This window comes from Dendrobates tinctorius, unplaced genomic scaffold, assembly GCF_039654945.1.
Source record: "Dendrobates tinctorius isolate UK_male_01 unplaced genomic scaffold, ASM3965494v1 ptg000103l, whole genome shotgun sequence".
Classification (NCBI taxonomy): Eukaryota; Metazoa; Chordata; class Amphibia; order Anura; family Dendrobatidae; genus Dendrobates; species Dendrobates tinctorius.
Window position 1 is genome coordinate 42,485,381 of NW_027361771.1, and position 21,713 is coordinate 42,507,093.

General features: G+C 42.4%; 1 protein-coding gene across 2 annotated transcripts in view; it reads left to right on the plus strand.

Annotated features, from left to right (window-relative positions):
- LOC141100086 (zona pellucida sperm-binding protein 1-like) overlaps window positions 1-21,713 on the plus strand; it is a 185,087-nt gene that overhangs the window by 61,234 nt on the left and 102,140 nt on the right. For both annotated transcript variants that reach the window (XM_073588292.1, XM_073588293.1), the window contains exons 2-6: window positions 18,521-18,642; window positions 19,618-20,047; window positions 20,153-20,296; window positions 20,711-20,886; window positions 20,963-21,057. In XM_073588292.1, the coding sequence (XP_073444393.1) occupies window positions 18,521-18,642; window positions 19,618-20,047; window positions 20,153-20,296; window positions 20,711-20,886; window positions 20,963-21,057 (967 nt within the window). The remainder of the gene's footprint in view (window positions 1-18,520; window positions 18,643-19,617; window positions 20,048-20,152; window positions 20,297-20,710; window positions 20,887-20,962; window positions 21,058-21,713) is intronic.

Consider the following 21,713-nt stretch of genomic DNA (forward strand, 5'->3'; position numbering starts at 1 on the left):
AGGTTTCCTGTCCCCGAAGGGCAGATCCCCTCTCTTGTGGTGCTGTCATGGGCTCCTGAAAAACACCGCTACCGGTAAGTAGCTGAGCATTTCCTACTTAATCAAAATCAAATGATTCAAGACATAACCAAAATATTTTGATTGAAGGATGCAAAAACAGCAGTCTCCAATGGAAACTAATTATCTTAAAGAGATGAATTGTGAGAAAAATGTTACCAAATAATTAAGAATACAGAATGGCAATAGGAAAATTACTGTATCTAGTGACTGTTACAAAGCCAGACATCGCAGCAGCAGTAGGAATTCTGAGTAGAAAAGTGTCCAAGCCAAATAAAGCAGATTGGAATGCTGTGAAGAGAGTAATACCTTATTTTAACCCCTTCACCCCCAAGGGTGGTTTGCACGTTCATGACCGGGCCAATTTTTACAATTCTGACCACTGTACCTTTATGAGGTCATAACTCTGGAACGCTTCTATGGATCCCGGTGATTCTGACATTGTTTTCTCGTGACATATTGTACTTCATGTTAGTGGTAAAATTTCATTCAAATAACTTGCGTTTATTTGTGAAAAAAACGGAAATTTGGCAAAAATTTTGAAAATTTCGCAATTTTCCAACTTTGAATTTTTATGCCCTTAAATCACAGATACGGCACACAAAAAACTTGATAACTACCATTTCCCACATGTTTACTTTAAATCAGCACAATTTTGGATCCAAAATTTTTTTTTTGTTAGGAAGTTATAAGGGTTAAAAGTTGACCAGCGATTTCTCATTTTTACAACACCATTTTATTTTTAGGACCACATCACATTTGAAGCCACTTTGAGGGGTCTATATGATAGAAAATACCCAAAAGTGACACCATTCTAAAAACTGCACCCCTTAAGGTGCTCAAAACCACATTCAAGAAGTTTATTAACCCTTTAGGTGCGTCACAGGAATTTTTTTGAATATTTAAAAGAAAAATGAACATCTCACTTTTTTTCACAAAAAAATTACTTCAGGTTCAATTTTTTTTATTTTACCAAGGGTAACAGGAGAAATTGGACTGCAAAAGTTATTGTGCAATTTGTCCTGAGTACGCTGATACCTGATTTGTGGGGGTGAACGACTGTTTCGGCGCATGGCAGAGCTCAGAATGGAAGGAGCGCCGTTTGACTTTTTCACTGCAAAATTGGCTGGAATTCAGATCAGACGCCATGTCACGTTTGGAGAGTCCCTGATGAACCTAAACAGTGGAAACCCCGTACAAGTGACCCCATTTTGGAAACTCGACCCCCCAAGGAACTTATCTAGATATGTGGTGAGAACTTTGAACCCCCAAGGGCTTCTCAGAAGTTTATAACATAAAGCTGTACAATTAAAAAATCATATATTTTCCACAAAAATGATCTTTTCACCCTCAATTCTTATTTTTCCAAGGGTAACAGCACCCTAAAAGTTGTTGTGCAATTTGTCCTGAGTACGCTGATACCCCACATGTGGGGGAAAACCACTATTTGGGCGCATGGCAGAGCTCGGAAGGGAAGCAGCGCCATTTGACGTTTTTGGCTGGAATTGAGATCGGACACCATGTCGCGATTGGAAAACCCCTGATGTACCAAAACAGTGGAACCCCCCCACAAATGACACCATTTTGTAAACTAGACCCCCCAAGGAACTTATCTAGATGTGTGGTGAGCACTTTGAACCCCCAGTGCTTCACAGAAGTTTATAACGCCTGGGTGTGAAAATAAAAAATTCGTATTTTTTCCACAAACATGATCAATTATTCCCCAATTTTTTTATTTTCCCAAGGGTAACAGGAGAAATTGGACCGCAAAAGTTGTCCAATTTGTCCTGAGTACGCTGACACCCCATATGTGGGAGAAAACTACTGTATGGACACACGTCAGGGCTTGGAAGGGAAGTAGTGACGTTTTGGAATGCAGACTTTGATGGAATGGTCTGCGGGTGTCATGTGCGTTTGGAGAGCCCCTGATGTACCTAAACTATTGAAACTCCCCACAAGTGACCCCATTTTGGACACTAGACCCCCCCCACGGAACTTATCTAGATGTGTGGTGAGCACTTTGCACCCCCAAGTGCTTCACAGAAGTTTATAACGCTCGGACGTGAAAATAAAAAAATCATTTTTTTCCACAAAAATGATATTTTTGCCCCCAATTTTTTATTTTCCTAAGGGTAACAGGAGAAATTGGACCCCAAAAATAGTTTTGCAATTTGTCCTGAGTAGGCTGATACCCTACATGTGGGGGTAAAACACTGTTTGGGCGCATGGCAGAGCTTGGAAGGGAAGGAGCGCACCATATGTTTTTTGTCAATTCAGAATTGGCTGGAATTGAGATCAGACGCAATGTTGCATTTGGAGAGCCCCTGATGTGCCCAAACAGTGGAAACCCCCAATTCTAACGCCAACCCTAACCCTAATCTCAGCCCTAGCCCTAACCCTAACCCTAACCCTAATGGAAAAATGGAAATAAATACATTTTTTTAATTTTATTATTTTTCCCTAACTAAGGGGGTGATAACGGGGGGTTTGATTTACTATTTATGGCGGTTTTTATTTTTGGCAGCTGTCGCACGCTAAAAGACGCTTTTTATTGTAAAAATAGTTTTTGCATCACCACATATTGAGAGCTATAATTTTTCCGTATTTTGACCCACCGAGTCATGTGAGGTCTTATTTTTTGCGGGACGAGTTGACGTTTTTATTGGTACCATTTTCGGGCACGTGACATTTTTTGATCGCTTTTTATTCCGATTTTTGGGACGCAGAATGAACAAAAACCAGCGTTTCATGAATTTCTTTTGGGGGAGTGCGTTTACACCGTTCCGCGTGCGGTAAAATTGATAAAGCAGTTTTATTCTTCGGGTCAGTACGGTTACAGCGATACCTCATTTAGGTCGTTTTTTTATGTTTTGTCGGTTTTTTGCAATGAAAACTATTATATAAAAAATAATTATTTTTGCATCGCTTTATTCTGCGAGCTATAACTTTTTTTTTTTTTTTTTGTATTTTTTCGCTGATGATGCTGTGTGGCAGCTCGTTTTTTGCGGGACAAGATGATGTTTTCAGCGGTACCATGGATATTTATATGCGTCTTTTTGATCGCGCGTTATTACACTTTTTGTTTGGCGGTATGCTAATAAATCATTATTTTTTGCTTCGTTTTTTATTTTTTAAGGGGTTTGCTAAAGGGGTTAACTAATGGGACAGTTTTATAGGGCGGGTCGTTACGGACGCGGCGATACCTAATATGTGTACTTTTATTTTGGGATTTTTTTTATTTTCAAAAAATTAATTTATTGGGGAAAATATATATATATATATATATATATATATATATATATATATATATATATATATATATATATATATATATATATATATATATATATATATATATATATATATATATATAATATATTATTTTTTTTTAATTATTTTTACACTGGTTTTTTTTATTTTATCACTGTGACAGATCAGCAATCTGTCACAGGCATTGAAGAAGACTTCCTCTTGCCTGCGCTTTGCAGGCACTGAGGAAGCCAGCTTCCTCCAGGCCCCCGAAGGCCCCCGTCGCCATCTTGGATTCGGGGGCCTGGAGGAAAGGAGCCCCCCGAAGCAGCGCTGCACATTGCGCTGCCGTGGGGGGCTCAGGGAAGCACGGAGGGAGCCCCCTCCCTGCCGATGCTTCCCTTTAACTCCCGGTACACCGCGATCATGTTTGATCGCGGTGTGCAAGGGGTTAACGTGTCGGGGCGGTCCGTGACCGCCCCTGACACATTGTGCCGGGTGTCAGCTGTGATAATCAGCTGACACCCGGCCGCTGTGGGCGCCGCTGATCGCGGTAGACGTACTATCCCGTCCATGGGCATAGGGGCCCGGGTCCCATGGACGGGATAGTACGTCGGATGTCAGGAAGGGGTTAAAGGATTTAGCAATGTTAAACTGGAACTGCCTACAAGTGATAAATGCATTTTAACTTGATACATTGATGCAGATTGGGCTGGAGATCCAACTGACAGAAAATCTACCAGTGGCTATCTTTTCCTTTCTCTCAGGCGGACCAATCAATAGTAATGTTGTCGTCAAGAGAAGCAGAATATGTTGCAGCAGCACATGCGAGTCAAGAAGTTCTATGGTTAAGACAATTGCTAAGGCCTGTTTCACACTTCCGTTTTTTCAAATCCGTCAAAATCCGTTTTCCGTAAAAAAACGGATCCGCCATTTTTTGCAGGATCCGTTTTTTTTTGTCCCATAGACTTCCATTACGGTTACCGCGAATCCGTCAAAAAAACGGATCCGTTTTTAAAAAACGGATCCGTTTGCATCAGTTTCCGTAAAAAAAAACGGAAACGGATCCGTTTGGCGGACACAAAAACGGAAGTGTGAAACAGGCCTAACACACCTAGGACAACCACAGTTGGAACCAACAAAAATAAATGAGGACAATCAAGGATGTCTTGTTCTTGCTCGGATGAAAAGAGTTAACCCAAAAACCAAGCACATTGATGTGAAGCATCATTTCTTGAGGGATCATCAGGAACACGGAATCCTGAAATTAGAATATTGCCCAACTGAAGAGATGACAGCAGACATTTTCACAAAGGCATTGCATGCTGAAAAACATGAGAGACTAATGAAGAAATTTAGGTTTGACTGAATAAATCCTTACTGTTTGCCAAAGGGTGTTGGTATATGCAACAGTTGTGGACTTCTTTGTGTGAAGGAACACTTTATGCTGACCTGACAATAGATGGCGATGTTGTGAGGTTTCCTTGCTTAATGTATTGTAAAAGAAAAAGCCTCTCTTGCACTTTCAGTTTTTTTTCTTCCTGGTGCAGTAATGATTGACTGTGCATCTTGTCCTTTACCTCATGTTCTGAGAAGTAAAAGCTTATCACATGTAATCTGCTCTGTGAAGTTTCTACTGCAAAAGTGGGTATCCAGAAGCTGTGCAAAAGCTATGGGGGTGTAATGCTGCACACATGGAGGCTATGGGGGTATCATGCTGCACATGGTGAGGCTATGGGGGCCTCATGCAGTATATGGGGAGGCTGTGTGGGGCTCATTCAGTATGTGGAAAGACTGTGGGGCTCATGCTGTATATAGGGAGGTTGTGTGGGGCTCATTCAGTATGTGGAAAGACTGTGGGGCTCATGCTGTATATAGGGAGGTTGTGTGGGGCTCAAGCAGTATATAGGGAAGGTGTCGGGCTTGTGCTGTATATGGGAAGGCTGTGTGGGGCTTATGCAGTGTATAGAGAGGCTGTGTGGGGCTCATGCAATATATAGCGACACTGCGTGGGGCTCATGCTGTATATGGGGAGGCTGTGTGGGGCTCATGCTGTATATGGGGAGGCTGTGTGGGGCTCATGCTGTATATGGGGAGGCTGTGTGGGGCTCATGCTGTATATGGGGAGGCTGTGTGGGGCTCATGCCGTATATGGGGAAGCTGTGTGGGGCTCATGCTATATATAGGGAGGCTGTGTGGGGCTCATGCCGTATATGGTGAGGCTATGGGGGCCTCATGCCGTGTATGGGGAGGCTGTGTGGTGCTCATGCCGTATATGGTGAGGCTATGGGGGCCTCATGCCGTGTATGGGGAGGCTGTGTGGTGCTCATGCCGTATATGGTGAGGCTATGGGGGCCTCATGCCGTGTATGGGGAGGCTGTGTGGGGCTCATGCAGTATATGGGGAAGCTGTGTTGGGCTCATGCTATATATAGGGAGGCTGTGTGGGGCTCATGCAGTATATGGTGAGGCTATGGGGGCCTCATGCAGTATATGGGGAGGCTGTGTTGGGCCTCATTCAGTATGTGGAAAGACTGTGGGGCTCATGCTGTATATAGGGAGGTTGTGTGGGGCTCATGCAGTATATAGGGAAGGTGTCGGGCTTGTGCTGTATATGGGAAGGCTGTGTGGGGCTTATGCAGTGTATAGGGAGGCTGTGTGGGGCTCATGCAATATATGGGGAAGCTGTGTGGGGCTCATGCTGTATATGGGGAGGCTGTGGGGGGTTCATACAATATACAGAAGGGGCTGTACTTGGGTTCAAAGAGCTAGATAGATAGATAGCTAGATAGAGATAGAGAGAGATATATAGATATAGATATAGATATAGATATATCTATATCTATAGATATATATATATATATATATCTATAGATATATATATATATATATATATATATAGTGTCGGCATATTTAATTCTGCTCAATATTAAGTGATACAATTAATAATATTGAGTAGAATTAATTTCAAGCTGTTGTTTCGGCACTCCACAACAGTCATGGCCTGTCATGTGGCCCCTCAGGAAAACTAACTGCCCACCCCCTGGACTGGTAGAATAAAGAAGAGTCTATAGTAGAATGGAAGGAGACTTGTAAGTGGTGATGCTTTCGTTTAATATTAGAGGCATTTTAGTTTTTTTTTCTATATGCATGGAGCACACCTTTTAGGATGGCAGTGTTGGGACACGCTGATATTATATAGGGCTAATCTACTATATAATTGTCTTATTCTGTCTGTAACCGAAATCCTGCGTCGCTGATTGGTCATGGCCGCCAGCGACAGGCGCAGCTGTTTGTAACTGTAAGCTGCGCCTGTTGCTGATTGGTCGCGGCCAGCCATTTTCTAGGCTATGACCAATCAGCAACAGGCGGGATTTCCGTTACAGAGAGACAGAATTAGATGATATAGTAGATACACGGCTGTATGAGGAGGAAAAAAAAAATTATTTACATGTCTGTATGAGGCGATATATACTGTATATACACGTCTGTATGAGGAGAAATATACTGTATATACACGTCTGTATGAGGGGAGAAATATATATAGACTTTCTGTAACGAAAATCCTGCGTCGCTGATTGATCGCGCCAGGCGCGATCAATCAGCGACAGGCTGCATCTGGCCGCGAATTGGCACGGAAATTGAACGACGCACGCCACCGCTACCGTCAGGAGATCTGCGGCGCTAGCCACTGATCTCCCAACGGTTGCCGCGGGTAATCTCCTGCCGCAGGGATTTGTCAAAATCGGCGATATTGGCACGGAATCTTCATAAATAAACTACATGCATATTCTAGAATACCCGATGCGTTAGAATCGGGCCACCATCTAGTATTATAGATTAGCCTCTCCTTTTAGGATGCTTTGGACATAGTCTGTGGTTCTTGCTCTTCATTTTCTAGAACATGACAAACGTGCACAACCACAGTAGGATGACCATGTAAAAAAAGGTTTTTATTGAACATACAATAGCCAGATACACCAAGTGCACAATAAAAACAGTTAAACAACTGTGGGCAGGTGGATATATTATTATATAAGAACATGCAATATATATACATGTGAAAACATTACATATATCCCAAATGTATATTCCCAACACGGCTTTCTTACTAATTTAATATGTAATGCAAATTATAATTTTATTTGAAACTTGTGAAGAACTTGCAGGAGAAACATTTCCTTTTATATAAAAAAAAATCGCATAAATAATGAAAAAATAGTAATGATGGATGCATTAACATAAGAGTCCAAACAAATCTCATGCAAGTCCATAGGCAATAAAGTGCAATGCTGGGTTATATAATGATAGCCTGGGAATACTCACACTGCCCACAATGCCCAACGCGTGTCGCTGCCTCCTGCAGCTTCGTCAGGGGAAGTAGCCAGGAATGATATCATGTCCCTTATATAGCGCAATTGCAATCACATCAGCGGGCGCCGTCAGCTGTGTGATGAAGAGAACGTGGGTCTAGAATAGATTATCGCGCATGCGCATATGGTCTCCTTACGTTCCAGGAAGTAGCTGATGAGATGCGTGCGATCCAGGGACAGGAAATCATGCGTTCCAGACAGCCGGAAGTGACATATGCGTTCCATATCATGCATATTAACATTGCTGCTCTATGAGCTAAACAAGAGGGAGGAGTAATCGCACACAGATGACACAGGAACCACATCTCAATGAATCGCAGTGAGTAAACAATAGATCCTAATTGCCCAACAGATAGCCACCACACAATACAATGCATAATGTGGAGCAATGGTATTAGATGAGCTATATTACTAATACAAAATGATGGGCGAACATTATAACCACCATCTAGACTATTTGTTAAATAAACACATTATAATAACAATAACAAATGTCTAGATGACAATATGAAAGGCTAGCTCAAAATAAGTTCCATAGAAGATGATGACGATACTAAAGCAAATACACTAATACCACACACTGCTCTGTACATAATAGGCATACATTAAAGGGCCATCCAAACTGATAAGTGAACAAATTAAAATAACAATAGTCTATCTAAATAACCATACAAATAACTTGTTCACATTGCCCTCATAAGATTTTTTTTTTTTTTATATTATTGCTATAGGACTACATAATAATGGACAAGCATTAAGGAGCCAACCAGACTATTTAATGAGTAAACAAATCAAATATACAATAGCACATCTAAATGACCTTACAAATGACTCATTCACATTAGCCTCATAGAAAGTTACTATGAGACTAAAGGCCCCGTCACACACAGCGAGATCGCTGATTTTGTGACGCCACAGCGATCTCGCTAGCGATATCGCGGTGTGTGACATGTATCAGCGACTGGCCTCCCCCTGGCGGGTATCGCTGATCGTGCTCGAATGTCCTGGGCTGTTTTTTGATCGTTGGTTTCCCACTGGCCAGCGCGCATCGGTGCGTGTGGCAGCGAGAGATCAGCGACGCTAGATGCTGGTTTCCAAGGTAAACAGCAGGTGACCGAGAGCCGTGCTGGCCCTGTCCCTGGAGGGGCTGTCTATGACCCAGCGATCCCATCCATGTCGGATTAAGGGCCCCGTTCCATGTATCAATGTCCCAGCGATCCCACCAACGATCCGACGTGGATGGCATCGCTGGGATGTAGTTAGCTGATTGCTGGTGAGCTGTCACATACAGACCCACCAGCGATCAGGACCAGCGAGCAAGCTGGTTTCCAATGTAAACAGCGGGTATCTAAGAGCCGCGTGGCTCTTAAATACCTTCTGTTTACATTGGAAACCAGCTCTCAGCGTCGCTGATCATTGGTCTCTCGCTGTCACATGCAGCGATGCGCGCTGGCCAGCGGGAGACCAGCGATCAAAAAATGGGCCAGGACGTTCGAGCGCGATCAGCGATACCTGGCAGGGGTGCCGGTCGCTGATCCATGTCACACACAGCAATATCACTGGCGAGATCGCTGTGGCATCGCAAAATCTGCGATCTCGTTGGCGATCTCGCTGTGTGTGACGGGGCCTTAAGACAGTTGCGCTAATCCCAAGATGTGGTACCCACAAAAAAGAAACTAAACTGACTAAAATTGCAGTACCCCAGATCATGACAAAGGACAAAGAATTACCAAATGGCATGAATATTGCCATTTCCCTCAACGGTGAAACAAGACTAAATGGAGATATATATTAAATTAGCATAAGAAGAGCCTTGACTGTCCAGAAACCAGAGAAGGATAAATCCTCATTGATGCCCCCATGTCTGACTGTATTCAATTGGAAAATCCACCTGGATTCCAATCGTAGTAGTTCACCCTGCCGGTCAGATTTACGAATAATGGGTATTACCCTCTGTAGTCCCACCACTGTGAGGCCCCTAGTCTGTCCATTATGACACTCCAAAAAATGGGAAGCCACTGAAGTCAAATTTTTATCCTTGGCCAGATCTGACCAGGCCAGATTGATATTAGAAGTATGCTGCTACACGCATTTGCGCAGCTCTTGAGATGTCTGTCCAATATAAACTTTAGGACATGTACAGGTCAATGCATATACAGCGTTGTTTTGCAATTGATGTAATCTTTCAACTGGTACTCACATCCATCCTGTGGGTTAGTAAATCCATGGGTGCGGATCATGAAGCCACACACGTTGCATTCCCCACACGGAAAAGATCCCCTTATGCGAAAGCCTGTTTGGGTCCTCACAGTGGGCCTGACAAAGTGACTCTTCATGAGTGAGTCACGCAAATTTGGTGCTCTCCGTGCAGTTAGAATAGGTCTCTCCGGTAGCAAATTGGAAATACGCATATCGGTCTTCAAGATCTGCCAGTGAGTCTGTCTCCTCATTTTAGCCCACTGATTGTGGAACATTGTGATAAATCTAATTTGATTGTCTCCAACACGTGGGACAGGTTTCAAAAGATCATCTCGAGTGACACAGGTGGCTGTTGTGAACTCCCTTGCTCGGATTTCTGAGCCGAAGCTCCCTCTGGTGCTTACTGAGAGTAGTGGAGCTGGCCAGGCGGATGGAGGTTCTCTGTTGTGAGTTCATTTTCTGGTCTACCAGTTGAGTTCTCCTTCCAGGCTCCCCCTGGTGGTAACAGGAGGTAGTGAGGCTGATTTAATCAGTGGAGATCTGCACCTGATAAGGAGGATGACTATTGGACCTCAGGAATCTCAGACTGGATTTAAGACAGTCGACACCCTATTCTGGTGGTGGTGATTCCTTCTGGCTTGTCAGGTCTTGGTTCTCAGCCCTGTTCAAGTCATCTAAAGCTAAGTTTTTCTGCTAATGTTCACACTTTGATTTTGTTGGTCTATTCAGTTTTTTGTGTGGTCAGCCAGCCCTGGCTGGGGCTGTGCTGAATTTCCACTCTTATTTATCTGTATTTGCCAATTTGCCTTTTTTGTCCCTTATTAGATTGGCCTCTTTTTTCTCTGTCTCAGAATATTTCAGAGTGCTAATATAGTGGGAGAAGTCTAGTGACTTCAGGGTTAATTTTGTTATCAGAAATGTTGGACATTGTTTTTGTAGGGTTTTTGACAGATTGCAGACAGTGTCTTTCCTTTCCTATCCTTTCTAGTTAGTTTGGGCCCCATCGTTTGCTCAGCCTATTTTCCTGCCTGTGTTTGTGTTTTCATCTTGTTTCACCGTCAATACATATGTGGGGGCTGTCTTTCCTTTGGGGTCTGCTCTGGGGCACTTAGTTTTCCCCTTTTCTTGCTTTAGGCTTATTTAGTCCTCCGGCTGTGACAAAGCGTCTAGGTTCATCGTAGGTACGCTCCACGGCTGCTGCTAGTTGTGTGGTTAGGATCAGGGATCTGCAATCTGCATAGTTACCAACCTCTCTGGTTTTCTGTGACTTAGCCTGTTTTGTTTTTTCCTCCTCGGTGACCCATTCATAACAGTTCTCCACCTGGCGATGATAATTGGGAATCTGGGATTGCTGGTTGGGAGCATATAATGGAGTTGGCTGCTCTTGAAGGTTGCTAGTGTTTTTTTTGTTTTTTTTCTCTGTGTGCATTTGGAGCTCTTTTGTCCCCTGCCTGATCTGCATGTTCAGCTAGGCGATTCTTTTTCTAATCCTTTGCATCTAATCTGGGTGGTTTTTTTTTTTTTTGTTTGTTTCGCTGCTGAGGTTCAGCGTGATCCCTGCTGGGGGCAGTGCTGGGCTCTGCTTCATATGTTGCAGCTTGTTCAGTCCTCTGTTAGCATCTTTTTGCTTGCTTCCAGTTTATACCAGAGTGCTGATCTAGCGGCAGGTGAGATCGTGTGATCTCAGGGTTTTTTGTATATCATAAGTGTTGGACTTTTTCAGGGTTTTGTGCGTGATTGCAGACAGTATCTTTTTCTGTCCTGTCTAGACAGCTTGGGCCCTACCATTTGCTCAGTCTGTTCTCTGCCTGTGTTTGTCTCATCTTGTCTCACCGACAATATATGCTTGGGGGCTGTCTATTCCTTTGGGGATCTGCTCTGGGGCAGTTTAGATTTCACCTTTCTGTCTTTTGGCTTAGTTAGTTCTCCGGCTGTGACGAGGCGACTAGGGCATCGTAGGAACACTCCACGGCTACTGCTAGTTGTGCGGATAGGATCAGGGGTCTGCAATCTGCTTAGTTACCAACCTTTCTGGTGGCTTAGCCTGTTCATGCCATCCTCCTCGGTGACCCAATCATAACAGGTGGCCCTACGAAATGCTTGACCTATTGTGAACCTCAGATAGTGTCTCTCACGTAATCTTTTAGAAAGATTCCTAGATTGAGCCCTGACATAAAATCAGTGCAATTCCAGCATAATTTCACAAATTGTCCATAGGGTATATCCCTTTTTAAATGTTCCGGATGAAAACTTCTGTAGGCTAAAAGACTATTAGTTGCCGTTGCCTCGGAGAGAAAGCCTGAGATCCAAAAACTCTACAGTGGAGATAGGAATATGATGAGTCAAATGTATGTTAAAGGAATTCTGATTCAGCGACGCAATGAAGTTCAGTCTAAAACAGATCCAGTCCAAATCAAAAAAATATCGATAAATCGAAACCATGAAAATGCATGTTCTTTGAAGCCAGGCGATTATAATTTTAACCCCTTCCTGACATCAGACGTACTATCCCGTCCATGGGACACGAGCGCCTATGCCCATGGACGGGATAGTACGTCTACCGCGATCGCGGCCGGGTGTCAGCTGATTATCACAGCTGACACCCGGCACTGTCAGGGGCGGTCACGGACCGCACCCAACACGTTAATCCCTTGCACACCGTGAGCAAACATGATCGCGGTGTACCGGGGGTTAAAGGGAAGCATCGGCAGGGAGGGGGATCCCTCCGTGCTTCCCTGATCCCCCACGGCAGCGCAATGTGCAGCGCTGCTGCGGGGGTCTCTTTTTCCCTACAGGCCCCCGAATCCAAGATGGCGACGGGGGCCTTCGGGGGCCTGTAGGGAGCTGACTTCCTCAGTGCCTGCAAAGCGCAGGCACGAGGAAGTCTGCAGAACTGCCTGTGACAGTGATGTCCCACCTGGGACTATGTAATAAAGTTAAAAAAAAAAAAAAAAAATTAAAATAATTTTTAAAAAATCGCCAAATTAGAAAAAAAAATATTCCCCCCAATCCATTTTTTTCAAATAAAAAAACAAAAAACAATAAAAGTACACATATTAGGTATCGCCGCGTCCGTAACGACCTGCCCTATAAAACTATCCCATTAGTTAACCCCTTTAGCGAACCCCTTAAAAAATAAAAAACGAAGCAAAAAATAATTTCATACCGCCAAACAAAAAGTGCAATAACGCGCGATCAAAAAGACACATATAAATATCCAAGGTACCGCTGAAAACGTCATCTTGTCCCGCAAAAAACGAGCCACCATACAGCATCGTCAGCGAAAAAATAAAAGTTATAGCTTGCAGAATAAAGCGATGCAAAAATAATTCTTTTTTTATATAAAATAGTTTTCATTGCATAAAACCGACAAAACATTAAAAAAAAGACCTAAATGAGGTATCGCTGTTACCGTACTGACCCGAAGAATAAAACCGCTTTATCAATTTTACCGCACGCGGAACGGTGTAAACGCACCCCCCCAGAAGATATTCATGGAACGCTGGTTTTTGTTCATTCTGCGTCCCAAAAATCGGAATAAAAAGGGATCAAAAAATGTCACGTGCCTGAAAATGGTACCAATAAAAACGTCAACTCGTCCCGCAAAAAATAAGACCTGATATGAAAATACGGAAAAATTATAGCTCTCAATATGTGGTGATGCAAAAACTATTTTTACAATACAAAGCGTCTTTTAGCGTGCGACAGCCGCCAAAAATAAATACCGCCATAAATAGTAAATCAAACCCCCCGTTATCACCCCCTTAGTAAGGGAAAAATAATAAAATTAAAAGAAAATGTATTTATTTCCATTTTCCCATTAGGGTTAGGGCCAGGGTTAGGGCTAGGGTTAGGGCTGAGATTAGGGTTAGGGGTGTGTTGGCGTTAGGGTTGGAGTTAGAATTGGGGGTTTCCACTGTTTGGGCACATCAGGTGCTCTCCAAATGCAACATGGCGTCTGATCTCAATTCCAGCCAATTCGGAGTTGAAAAAGTCAAATGGTGCTCCTTCCCTTCCAAGCTCTGCCATGCACCCAAACAGTGTTTTACCCCCACATGTAGGGTATCGGCCTACTCAGGACAAATTGCAAAACAACTTTTGGGGTCCAATTTCTCCTGTTACCCTTAGGAAAATAAAAAATTGGGGGCAAAAATATCATTTTTGTGGAAAAAAAAAAATTTTTTTTTTTTATTTTCACGCCCGGGGGTGCACTTGGGGGTTCAAAGTGCTCACCACACATCTAGATAAGTTCCGTGGGGGGTCTAGTTTCCAAAATGGGGTCATTTGTGGGGGGTTTCCACTGTTTAGGTACATTAGGGGCTCTCCAAAGGCAACATGACATCCGCAGACCATTCCATCAAAGTCTGCATTCCAAAACGTCACTACTTCCCTTCCGAGCCCCGACATGTGCCCATACAGTAGTTTTCTCCCACATATGGGGTGTCAGCGTACTCAGGACAAATTGGACAACAACTTTTGGGGTCCAATTTCTCCTGTTACCCTTGGGAAAATTAAAAAAAATTGGTGACTAAAAGATCATGTTTGTGAAAAAAATACGAATTTTTTATTTTCACGCCCGGGCGTTATAAACTTCTGTGAAGCACTGGAGGGGTCAAAGTGCTCACCACACATCTAGATAAGTTCCTTGGGGGTCTAGTTTCCAAAATGGTGTCATTTGTGGGGGGTTTCCATCAGTGGTTTTCCAATCGCGACATGGCGTCTGATCTGAATTCCAGCCAATTTTGTATTGAAAAAGTCATACGGCGCTCCTTCCCTTCTGAGCTCTGCCATGTGCCGAAACAGTGGTTCCCCCCAACATATCAGGTATCAGCGTACTCAGGACAAATTGCACAATAACTTTTGCAGTCCAATTTGTCCTGTTACCCTTGGTAAAATAAAAAAAATTGAACCTGAAGTATTTTTTTTGTGAAAAAAAGTTAGATATTCATTTTTTTTTTTAAATATTAAAAAAATTCCTGACGCACCTAAAGGGTTAATAAACTTCTTGAATGTGGTTTTGAGCACCTTAAGGGGTTCAGTTTTTAGAATGGTGTCACTTTTGGGTATTTTCTATCCTATAGACCCCTCAAAGTGGCTTCAAATGTGATGTGGTCCGTAAAAATAAAATGGTGTTGCAAAAATGAGAAATCGCTGGTCAACTTTTAACCCTTATAACTTCCTAACAAAAAAAAAAATTTTGGTTCCAAAATTGTGCTGATGTAAAGTAAACATGTGGGAAATGTTACTTATCAAGTTTTTTTGTGTGCCGTATCTCTGTGATTTAAGGGCATAAAAATTCAAAGTTGGAAAATTGCGAAATTTTCAAAATTTTCGCCAAATTTCCATTTTTTTTTTCACAAATAAGCGCAAGTTATTTGAATGAAATTTTACCACTAACATGAAGTGCAATATGTCACGAGAAAACAATGTCATAATCACTGGGATCCATAGAAGCGTTCCAGAGTTATGACCTCATAAAGGGACAGTGGTCAGAATTATAAAAATTGGCCCGGTCATGAACGTGCAAACCACCCTTGGGGGTGAAGGGGTTAATAGACCTAAGAGAAAATCATTGTGTCCCGAATCTCAATTAACCTGACGACTCAAATATTCCACAGCCCTCAGTCCCAATTGATGTGGAATATTCGTGTAAAGAGATTCAACATCAATTACAACTAATAATGCCGAATTCGATATTTGGAAAGAAATCCAGTTTGTGAATTGAATCCAAAGAATCCCTCAAATAAGATTGTAAATCCAGGACCAAGGGCTCAAGAAAAAAATCCAAGTATATACAGGCCTTCTCAAGGCTCCTGATTTCGGCAACAATGGGCCTGCCTGGTGGATTAGATAAATTTTTGTGCACATTTGGCAACAGATAAAAAGTGGGCACAACCGTTTTTTGACAGATATATTCTATCTCCAGCTTTGTGATCACACCTTTATCAAATGCTGCAGACCGCAAACGCTCAAGTTTTAGATTGAACACGCTGTTCGGATCGGAGGGCAATTTGTGATAATACTCACGATTGGCCAGCTGTCTTCTAGCCTCACTGACATAAAGTTCAGTGGGTCAGAGAACAACGCCCCCCCCCCCCCCCTTATCCACCATTTTAATTAAAAAGGTGCTGTTAGACCTTAAGTTTGTTAGTGAGGTCCTGGGGAAGATGTAAAATCTCGTTCCTCATAACATCGAAGAACTTATTGACTGAGGGTATGAGACACAAAGGAGGAGATGTTAAAGAAGGATTTCTATGTGGAATGCGGTTCCTACCTCTGTCACTCTCGTTCAATAGATCAAGCAAATCAAGAAAAACACATCTGTCAATCGATGAGGAAGATTGCGACAATTCTGGTTTTGAGCGTAAAGCCTGTAAAATAATTTTTCTGCAAAATAAGAAAAGGTCTTTGAATTTATCAACTGTCTGCATTGGGGAAAATGTAAGACCCTGTTGTAAAACTGACCTCTCTTAATCAGCCAGCAAATGAGTAGACAGGTTGATCACTTAAAGTTGTTGATTATCAACATCTGCCGCTTGTATCTCCTATTCTGGGTGGTTTAATAATTGTGCTGTCTCGTGTTTTCTTCCTTCTACCACGCCGGGTCCGCCGTCTACGTCGCTGTTGTCCGACACTAAAAAAATCACTAGAACTATTGTCTGAATGTGAAGCTGTTGTACTCTGGGCTCTAGGAAAAATGCCTCTATTTCCTGAATGTCTCCACTTATAGGCCAGATATTTCTCGTAGTCCTGCTTATCACGTGCAAGCTTACTTCTTTTACCTTCAATAATCTCCTTTTCATAGTTAAGAATGAGATCCTTCAACTTCTGTTGGAAAGGTTGAATCTGAGCAGTCAGATCAAAAGTTTGCCACTGTGCTTCTAATCCCTTAGGCTATGTGCCCACGTTGCGTTTTAAAACGCACACTGAAAACCGGACTCCTTCCCAGAAATTGCGCGTTTTTTTCAGCACGATTTTACCGCAATTTTGCCGCGATTTTCTCAAGCACTTTCCAAGCAATTTGAAGCATTGCTTGGAAAGTGATTGACAGGTTGGTCACACTCGTCAAACATAGTGTTTGACAAGTGTGAGCAGCTTTTTACTATTGAGGCCGCCTATGCGGCCTCAATAGTAAAAGAGAGAATGTGAAAAATGATAAAAAATCGGTGTATATTTACCTTCCGGCGTCCCGCGCTGCCATCCCGGGCCTCAGCGTTCCCAGTAATGCCTTGCGAGACCTGTGATGACGATGATGGTCTCGCGTTACTATAGCGATCTCACGAGACCACGTCATCACAGGACCTTGCCGCAAGGCATTACTGGGAACGCTTAGGCCGGGAATGCAGCGCGGGACGTCAGAAGGTAAATATACCCCGATTCTTTTTTTACAGGGGTATGGTACCCAGGGCCTGGAGGACAGTCTCCTCTCCTCCACACCGTGGGTACCAACCGCACATGAGACGCTTAACTTCCCGCATGGTGGGCATAGCCACATGCGGGAAGTAAGTGGTTCTCATGCATTCCTATGGGTGCGGAATCGCGGCAATTCTTTGCGATTCCGCACAAAAGAATGATCATGCTGCGCTTTTTTCCGCGATGCGATTCCGCTGCGGAAAAAAGCGCAGCATTAGCACAGCATGTGCGGAATGCCATAGGAATGCATGGGGGGGCGTTCTGTACACGATTTTTAAACGTTTTCGCGCCGAAAATCGTGGCAAAAATGCTTAAAAATCGCATCGTGGGCACATAGCCTTAATCTTGGTTTTCAATGTAAGCAAAAGATCTTTATAATGCTGAATCAATAAATTAATAATGATTTTGGAGCACTGAGCAAGACCAGCTTCCCATGTAGATTTAAACAAGGCCGTGACCTCCCAAGCTGGAAAGATCTGAACCCGAAGGCCCTGCGGAAAAATAGTAAGTTTTAAGTACTCTTCCAAACAGCGGACATTCCACCAAACACGTGTTAATGTCTTGTGTGTATCAATCGGCTCTCTGCCAATTTTTATCAAAATCTGAACTATCAGTTACCACTGAACTAAACAGGGTTTGTTCACCCTGGCTACTCCAGGTGGCCTCTCTGGCATTGAGGTCAAAAGCCATATATAGATCACTGCAGAAATGAAAAAAATAAATGGTAACCGATACAAATAAACTTAAATAGAATTTATTTGAAATGTGTGCCACCACCTAGAAACCCAGAAACTTGGAAAGGGCAAGCAGTATGTAAGTAATCAGGTGGGCACCACAGGAATTATACCATATACAAAATTGCTGGGTGCAACACTGTGCCAAAGGAAAGAAGCACAGAATAACGTGCACAAGCACAGCAGGATGACCATGTTAAAAAAAAAAAAAAAAAAAAAAAAAAAAAGCTTTTATTGAGCATACAATAGCCAGATACACCAAGTGCACAATAAAAACAGTAAAAAACATTGTCATGTTGTCATGGATGATCTCAATTGAAAATGTCATGCCTGGATTGTATTGGTAAAAAATATTTTGTATTTAAGCCACATAGCTGGTAATAACAGTATATGCTCTTAATTTAGGGGACATAAATAGTAATGTTGGTGAAACATGTTTTTTGTTTCCGGGGAAATTTTTTTATTTTTTTTTTTTTTAACCTTTTTTTCTCCACAGATGAGTTTGATATGGGATATGACCTACATGGCTGTCTGTCAAAATGCGTTCTCTCAACACGCAGTCCAAAAGGAGAAAGCATATTTTATGTTTCTTACACAATATGCCAAGCTGTTCAGAAGGTAGGTAAAAGTAGAACAGTCAACTTCACAAATAATCCTAGGTTAAAGGGAATCTGTCAGGTCCCCCATGCCTTCCAACCCAGTGGCAGTCACCTATGTATGACTAAATTCCCTGCCTAATCAGCCCTTTATTAATGTTGGCCAGTTAAATCAGTGTTTGTTTGCTTTTTAAAAAAAAAAAAGTTTACAAGGTCTGATTTTCCTATGCTAATTGAGGATCTGACTAGTTGATGGGGTGTTAATTTCCTCATAATAGTCGGACCGCTTTGCATGTTATCACGCCCCTGAGGGTGTGATAACATAATTTGCATGAGGTGGAGTCATCGCCAACTCCTGTAAATCTCACGTATGTGCGTGACTCATTTCGGCAGCGTCACTACGCCTCTGTAGCCTGGTGTACGATTTGTGCAAAATTTTCAGGAGCTGGCAATGACGCCAGCTCATACAAATTATCACACCCACAGGTATGGTGATAACATGGGAAGAGGGCTGACTAGTCTGGGGAAACTAACACCCCATCGACTAGTCAAAGCCCTAATTAGCATAGGAAAAGCAGACCTTAAAATGTTGTTTTTTTGTTTTTTTTTTACCTTGATTTAGCTGAATAACATTATACAGGGCTGGTCAGGGAGGGAGTTTGGTAATACACTGTGAATGCTGCTAGGTTTGAGGGCATGGGTTACCTGACAGGTTACCTTTTTAAAGGATGCAGCAACCACTGTTAACTAGCACTTATTGCACCTATACATGTCCTTGCCACGTCCATGGTCAAGCATAGATTCTAATCTATATGAGTTCTTGCTTACAATACAAAATTTAGCCACTAGTGAAGTCTGGTACAAGTATATTCTACAAGTCCAATACTCCACTAATCTTGCTGTTCAATCAGAACAAATATCTAAATGTGTGAATGAGCAAGAAGGCTTTTCATAAAGTATGTACTGCCTAAAGGTTTGTCTTCTGCTCAACCTGTAGGAAGGAGAGTGGTTTCTTCGTATAAGACTGGTTGGCCAAGCAAAATCTGAAGACCTGGATTTAATTTGCCCAAAGCCGAAAATTAAGCGTCCAAGAGGAATGAATCATACACAGAAACCTCGCACTACAAAAATGTCTAAGCTCACTACTACTGGCTATCTTTGGAAAACAACACCGTATAGAACATCCAAAAGTCCTATTGTAACAAGATTACCGTTACAGACTGCTACAATTAAAACTTCCAAAATCATAACAACTGGCAGAACCCACGAAGACACAGTTGTAACATGGCCAACAGAAGACTTCAGAACCATGGTGGCAGGTACCACTAAAGATGTGGTTTCCCGCTCTGAGCAACAAACTGAGGAATTGTCACAGAAAGTCACATCTTCAAAGCATACGGATTTGGTACCAATAACACAGAGTCCTGGTAGTGTTAAATTCACTGTTTGCATTTGTCTACATTTTTGCGATGGGTTTTTTTTTGTTTTTTTTTTCTCCTTCTGATACTATTTTTTTTTTTTTAATTCTTCAGATACTTGGACTTCTTCAGAGTGTATAATTCCAAAAGGGAGGATAACTTGCCTGAATGCATCGGTCTCTCGTGATGTGTGTTTAGGTTACAGTTGCTGCCATGACCCTGTAGACTCAATCAATCCTTGCTACTATGGACATGCTAGTAAGTATTTGAAAATTGTTCAGTTTGTCCTAAAACATCTACTACTGCAGTCTCGTGAGTATTCAATGCAAGTGACCATCTTTTATAGCTTTTCTCCAACACACCTCTCTGTATTTATGGGTTCCAGAATTTATCAGAACACGTATTGGTTATTCCTTTTCTATAAGAGGTTATCAGAATACAGAAAACTGTAATTGGAAACAGAACACGGCAAAAGCCATTCAATGTGTAAAGTTGGGTGTCTGCACTGTAATCTCAATCTGCAGTGTGGTTTTGTTTTTTTTTCTGTTAAATGTTTATCTGCCAAATAGTCAGGTATAGCTTCAAAAATAGCTGGCTGTTAAAAATTGTCATCTAACAGCTTTGTACAAATGGATAGTATGTGATTCTTAAATCCCCTTTTGGTTCCTTTAGTAACCATTCACTGCTTTCCTGATGGGGTTTTCCAACTGATACTGTCTCGTTTTGTGACCAACCCTCCACTGCAATTATCTTCAGTTGTTCTGGGTCCTGGCACTTGTCCCTCTCCTAAAACATTAGGAGATTTCCTGGAATTTAAAGGTCATCTATCATCATGCAGCACCCTACAGGTGAGAAACATTTCTCTATGACCTTTAAAAATCCTCTCTCATTGAGATTACTGAATCAGTCTGGTCTGTCTTTCAGTCTCTCGAACGTCCAGTGTATGAACTGTTTCTAACTGCAAAGCAAGATGTTCTGGTCTCCCCTTTAGGATCTATCACCCGAGATAGCAGCCTCACGTAAGTGTTTTTCTAATATGAATGGCATGTGCTGTTTCTATAGTAGTCTCTAATAAGACTATGTAAGGCTGGTTTCACATTTGCGTTTTTTAGCGCTGGAAAAAAACGCATATGTGCGCATGCGTTTTTTCCCCTATATTTAACATGGGTGCGCATACCTGCGCGCTTGTAAGCGCATGTATGCGATTTTCATGCGCTGCGTTTTTTTGGGGTGTGCGTTTGTATTTTCCAGACGCAGCATGTTGCATTTTTTGGCCCTGCAAAAAAGCGCATGCGCACATATGCGCACGTTTTGCGCTAAAAATGGCCATTATAGCCTATGGATGCGCATATGTGCGCACTGGCATGCTCATGTATGCGTTTTTTTGCATATGCGTTTTTTTTTTTTTTAACCATGGAATTTAGGGGTTTGGGTTAGAGTTAGGTTTAGTTAAGGGGGTTTAGGGTTAGGGTTAGGGTCAGGGTCAGGGTTAGGGTTGGGGTTTGGGTCAGGGTTAGGGTTAAGTATGGTTTGGTTAAGGGTTAGGGTCAGGGTTAGGGTCAGGATTAGGGTTAAGTATGGTTTTGTTAAGGGTTAGGGTCAGGGTTAGGGTTAGGGTCAGGGTTAGGGTTAGTTAGGGTTTAGGGTTTGGGTTAGGGTTAAGTATGATTTGGTT